The sequence below is a fragment of the Pterocles gutturalis genome, unplaced genomic scaffold (genome assembly GCF_000699245.1).
Source record: "Pterocles gutturalis isolate BGI_N339 unplaced genomic scaffold, ASM69924v1 scaffold3971, whole genome shotgun sequence".
In the NCBI taxonomy this organism is placed as follows: Eukaryota; Metazoa; Chordata; class Aves; order Pterocliformes; family Pteroclidae; genus Pterocles; species Pterocles gutturalis.
In genome coordinates, this window is record NW_010097526.1 from 35,407 (window position 1) to 41,615 (window position 6,209).

Genomic DNA, 6,209 nt, shown 5'->3' on the forward strand with positions numbered 1-6,209 from the left:
GGGAGGTATCTCCAACCACCAAAGCAAGGTTGTGTGTGTGTTGCTGGAACTGTGAAACCTGCAGACTGAGCTAGCAGAGGTGTGATGGACTTCCTGGGCAGACGATGCTATCCAAGTGCTGCCTGGATCAATATCTGCTCTAACAGTTCAAGGTCAGAAGGGTTTTTGGCCTTTGCCTGGCCAGCTGCATCTCAGCACAGAAGACGAGGAAAGCTCTGTAGAGCAAAACTGGTAACCAGAATGGTAACCAAGCATCCCACTGGGGAGGAGAGATGAAGAACCAACTGCCCTGTCTCAGTGGCCTTGCAACAGCATCTTCCCTGAGCGAGTGAGAACCAGAATGACACAGGACATCATGAGTTCCCACCAACTTTCTTATTCTCACATACCCCAAAACACCGATAAACACATTCTTCTGGTTACAAAACCCCTTCCCTCCCACTCAGGTCTCACACAGAAGTCTCAGAAGTTCTGATTTAACAAGCAGCAGTTTGGATGTTAAATAAACACCAGGACCATCAAACGCACCGTGGCTTCTAAGCCTCTGCTACCCACTGAAATGTAAATACAGAGCACAAGGAGAGATCCAGGATTCACCAGCATCCCAAGGGTCATTTGCTTACCTGAATACCATCAGCGCCAAATAAATCACCCAGATACTAAGCAAGAATATTGAACTGCTGAGACTTTTTCCAAAGCACTTGTTGCTTTACAATCTCCCAGGACTCAGATGTAACTGTTTTTAGAAACCATAACCCCCTCAGCTGCATGGGGACAGGACGTATTCTGTGGTGCCAGCCATCAGAGCAGGCATGGATGCATCTGCCCTCCCCTACCCACCCACCCGCAGAAGGGTGACACCGGTACATCCAGCTAGCTCAGAGACGGGATCTGTGGCCTGCTTGCAACCATCCATGGAGACGTCTCTTCAGATAGCAAGGGGACCACCTGAAAACAAGAGGAACCTGGGAGACAGCTAGACTTACAGCATGGCAGAGCTGATTACTCTCTTCTACCACCACAACCCACCTTTATCTTCTTGTAAACCATGAGCAACCTGGAACCCGTGGCTTCAGTGTGGCATGTGGAGACACAACTGAGGGGAGAAAGCAAGTTTGATTCTAAGAGGAGACGCTCCTTACCTTATTGACCTCCTGGATACAAGCCCCCAAGCCCTGGCCCTCATCATGATGGCAAATGCTTCCAGGTGCTGACAAAAGCTGTGGGAATGAGCGAGTAAGGCACCGTTGTGATGCAGTTCCACGTGTCTGACATAGGGTCATAGCAGTCCAGCGTTTTGCACCTCTGAGTGCCAAAGTAACCCCCCACCACGTAGAGTTTATTCCCGGAGGCCAAAGCATGGCATGACATGCGCTTGGCTGTCATGTCCCCAATGCGCGTCCACTGGTCCGTTTCGCAGTCAAAGCGGTAGGCGGATGCTGCCGTGAACTCCGTGTCTCCTCCCATGATGAAAATCTGGCTGCCCAGGACAGCAGCTGCCGTGTAGCGCCAGGGCTGTGGGCATTCGGCTTTGATCATCCACCGATTCTCAGCTGGATCATAGCACTGGACTTTGGACACCATGTCTCGGTGAATGCTGGTCCCACCAAAGACAAAAAGCTTCAGCCTGGCGCTCACCACCGCAGCGTTGCTCACTCCATCTCTCAAAGGAGCCACCATCGTCCATTTGTTGGCTATGGGATCATACTTCTCTACTTGCTTCAAGGAAACAGAAGGAGATGCAGGAAAGACTCCAGCTACTGCTGTGTGTCCACCAACCACGTACAGGCAGTTTTCCAATTCAGCCGAGCCGTGCCCAAACCGAGCTATTAACATTGGGGCAGCCTTTGACCATTCCTCATGAACAGTGTCGTACACCCACACATCTTTTGAGACCCCGTTCTCTGAGCCTCTGCCTCCAGTGATATATACTTTGCAGCCAATGGCACAGGCACTAAACTCCTTCCGTGGACTCGGCAGGTCTGCTTTGGGGATAATTTCCTTTGCTTTGTGATCCACTTGGTAGATCTTATCACACATGAAGGTCTGTCCTCCCAGGATCAGCAAGGTGTGCCCAGCTTTGCGAGGCCTGGCACAGGGACTGGTGACCACTCCATCGTTCTGGAGGATTTTCTTCTTGCACTGAATAGCTTCATCCAAGACAAGCTTGTTCCTTTCATCCACCATGATCAGGTCCTCGCAAGCCAAGGCTTCCTTGAGGCATTCAGAAGGAAGCAAGGCCAGACGAACGTTCCTCAGCAGTTCTGGGAGATAAGCCTTCCGCTCATCCAGATCGTATTTCACCCACTGGATGACAGCCTTAAAGACCTTTTCTTCATCCTCAATTTCTAGCTCGTCACTGGAGATGAGGTCCAGCAGAGTGTCCTTGGAAAGGTTGTTGAAGTCCTCACTCTTGTGAACAGTCTCAAAGTTGACCAGGCACATCCTCCAGGAGAGCTCATAGAGCCGCCGGCACTGATGAGCATCCGAGAGCAGCATCATGCCCAGGCAGTTGGAAGGGTAGAGGTTCTTCTCCAGGAACTCAGCCGCTGCGTCTCGGACATCGTGGAACTGCAGCATGTCTCCAGCCTCCAGGAGGGACTCTGCGTTCTCCTCGTTGATGATGATCCGAGAGGAATAAGCAAAGTCCAACAACAGCTCCAGCACCTCGGGGTGGAGGCTGTCGTGGAAGTTCACCTCATCATCCAGGCTCTCCCGGAGGCCGTTACTAAACATGGCTTCAAAGTACCTGCTGGAGGCAGCCAGCACTGCCCGATGACATGGGAACGACCTGTTTCCTGCCCAAAGGGTGACATCGGTGAACATGCGGTGCTTCCGCAGGGTGTTCAGGTGGGACAAGACACAGTCCGGGTGGGAAGCTTTGTGAAAAAGCAAGATGTTCATGGAGCCGGTGCTAGTCCGGGATTTACGGTTCTCGTGGACACTGACTGACATGATGACAGAGCTCTTGCCTGGAGGGGAAAAAAAAAAAAATCAGAAAACCCGTTATTCTTGTGTCATTACTGATGTAAGGCATGGAGAATATATGCTATCCAACTCTGGTATACCTGAAAGGCCCTCAAAGGTGGAACAGCAGGTGACACTGTGGTGGTCCCCCACCCTGGCTTGTAGAGCCCGTGCCTCCTGCACCCTCACAGCCTCCCAAAATTTAACTCGGGCTGAGCGGGGTGGGAAGGCAGAGGGAGGCGAGAGGGGAAATTCTGCACTTTGGTTTCAGCAACAGAGCAACAAAATGAAGCAATCAAAACCCAAATTTGATGGTAAATTGTCTCAACAGCCCCTAGAGGGTATTGGCAAACCACAGAAGAGTCATTTTTCCTTAGAAAACAGCACTAAGAGAGCAGTCTATCCAGGATAAAGGGCACTGGCCTGTTCTTGGCTCAGCAGAAATCAAGTCTGGCTTCTGATTTTCATGAAGATTATTGCAGGTTTAGGAAAAGCAATTGCGACTGGTTTTATCTATGGAATATTTAGCTACCAGCACAAGCCAAAAGTTTTGAATTAATTTTACCAAATCCTTTAATTGCACTTTTTATTGGTAAAACTCACCAGATACTTCATGGGGCTTAAACATTTTGCAGGACAGATTCACATCAGAAAATAAAACAAAAGAGACAGCTAAATTATGCTAAGACAGGCAGAAGCAAACACAAGGCTTTTATTAGCTAATATTTCATTTAAATGCTACCTGATACCTATCCTTGCCTGTGGAAAAAAAAAACAACCTTTGGGCCAATCAAATTAATAGCACTTAGATGATAAAATCCAAATCAATTACTCCAAAATATTTCAGCTAGCTCTATTTTGCCCCTCGTGTAACTCAAGCAGACAGATAGATATGAATGCATTCCTTTCTTACAGCAGAAAGTCAGTGCTGAAGTTGGTAGCATGACAGCCCCAAGGTTTGAAAAATGAGCCCAAAAAAAAAAGAAAAATGGGGTCAATCCGCTGTGGCTCCACTATGGGCCCCTGTGACAGCAGACACAGCAAAGCCATCGCAGGCTCTGCACTACAGGACATCCATTTTTCAGTAAATGAGACTCTCCCTGGCTAAAAGTGGAGTTTGCAGACATGCAGCCCACTAAATGGGCTAAAGACGGGGGCAAGTCACAGAGCTTAGGGGGGTCTCAACTATCACAGGAGCATTAAACACTTGGGGCAGGGAGGACCCTGTTCGGACACAGCATCGGGGGCTGCTGCCTCCAGCTCAGCCTCCCTGCCAACACAAGGCAGCCACGAGAAATGGCTACAAGCTGGGGAAGGTGGGCCAAATTCAGAAGAAAAAGGGGTTGCTTGAGAAATACCATCTAGCTCTGCTAGATCTCCCCCTCTCACCCAGGACTATTTTCCTACCCCCTCTTCCCCAAAACATCACAGTTTTGCTTTGCAGGCTGGAGACACCAGGGCTGTAACCCCACTCCAGCATCCGAATTTCTAGCAAACAGTAATTAGCCATAGAGATAAAATTGGGGAAGGGTTTTTGGTTGGGTTCTTTTTGCTGTTGCTAGTTGATGTAGTTGGTTTTTTAACTTGCTCTTTGCAGCCCGAGGATTCTCAAGGATCTTTCTCCCCCCCGCAAACACAAGGTCTACAGCTCAACCCTGTCCTCCCCAGCCAGGCTGAGCTCACCACGGTCACCCCAGCCCATCGCTCAGGGTCCTGGGTGTCTCTCTGCTTCTCTGTGCAGAAATGATGGCTTGCCCAAGCAGCCACAGCTTGGCCTCCAAGCCAGGCAGGAGCATTGACATAGGTATTTGGGTTGGATATGCGCATGCCCATCGCCAAAATCTCTGCAGCCGAGGCTGTCAAGGTTGTTTTGCTTGTGATCCGAGGCTGTGCAGAATCAAGGCTCCAAAACAGGAAGGAAAATGCCATTACGGAGCAGCGCTTTGAAGTGCATCTAAGGGAAATGGTTTCCAAGATCTACACCCAGCGCAGGGACAACATCAATTTAAGAGGTTGTATGGATTCTGCGTCAAAGCTCTCTAATGCCAAAGCGAGGAATACAAATGAAACATTTATGAGTCGGCTAAAAGCTATTGATTTAGGTTCCTATTCCTACAACCTCAGAAACCACCTTGCCGTCGCTGCTGCTTTCTTTGCTTGCAGCTCAGGTCAGCTATTCAATGGTAATCTGTGACTTGCTTATGCACAAAAAATGAAGCCATTGATACATGACAGCTATGGAAACAAACGAAAAGATTGCAGGAAGGCAGCATCATTTGTTACAAAGATTAGAAAAGGCACTACTCGGAATGGAAGGAGCAGGTCATTTAGAAATTAAAAATGTCTGCATAAAAGCTGCAGCAGAGCCACTTTATATATATATATATATATATAGACACATATATGTATACACACACACAAATACATATTTGAGTATATATAAAAATCTCAGGCTTCTAACATCAAACATCTAATCCAATGGGTATTGAACAGCATCCAGGGAATAAATGGGCAGGTTCCAGTCCAGTCCCCGTTAGCACTGCTCTTCATATCCCCTTGTCCCACCACAGGCACCAGCTGGTCCCCAGTACAGCTGCAAGCCTGACAGCTACAGAGGCCACAGCCCCTCACTTGGCCTCGCCTGGAGCTGGGTTCTGACACTGGATGTCACTCGTCAGGGCCAGACAGACCTTTAAACTGAAACTAAAGCAGCCTCTGAACTCTGGTGTGCAGCCATCTCACCAGCAAGGCTTGCTTGTGGTTTTCAGTAACTTCCAAACAGCTTGTTTTGAGGACTTCTTGAAACCCTACCATAGCTGGGCACAAGCAGAAAAGTGGCAGATACTAATCCTTCCCCTCGCAAACACACCCTGCCGCATCTCCCCGTCTGCCAGAGACCTTGGCATCACCCCACCCCTATCAGATGAACAGAGACTGCAGGCAGCAGCTATTTCATCTGATGGGTTTCTTCCAAAATCTTATAAACCTCAGAAGCCTGTAACTAAAAGGATCTTCTGCACTTTTCCTGATGTGCACAAGCAAATGCTTCAGTTTAAGCCAAATTTAATGCAGTGATGAGCAGGCTGGACCCATGACCTGTTCTTACAGGCACTTCTCCGCAGCAGATGCATGCAGAGCAGAATTTGGCCCCTACCGCATTCCTCACTTCCTCTACCCAGCCACTGAGATAAAGAGGAAAAACAGAACCACTCAGAATGAGAAATATTTTACACAAAGAAACC

At 48.8% G+C, this 6,209-nt stretch overlaps 1 protein-coding gene across 1 annotated transcript; it reads right to left on the reverse strand.

The window, feature by feature from the left end:
- Positions 1–1,104: 1,104 nt before the first annotated feature.
- Positions 1,105–2,955, reverse strand: KLHL25 (kelch-like family member 25). The gene has a single exon (XM_010075651.1). The coding sequence runs from the start codon at positions 2,953–2,955 to the stop codon at positions 1,186–1,188; it is 1,770 nt and encodes a 589-aa protein (XP_010073953.1). The 3' UTR covers positions 1,105–1,185.
- Positions 2,956–6,209: the final 3,254 nt, after the last annotated feature.

Coding starts and splice junctions, on each gene's coding strand:
- KLHL25 (XM_010075651.1), bottom strand. CDS start 2,955: ATGTCAGTCAGTGTCCACGAGAACCGTAAATCCCGGACTAGCACCGGC.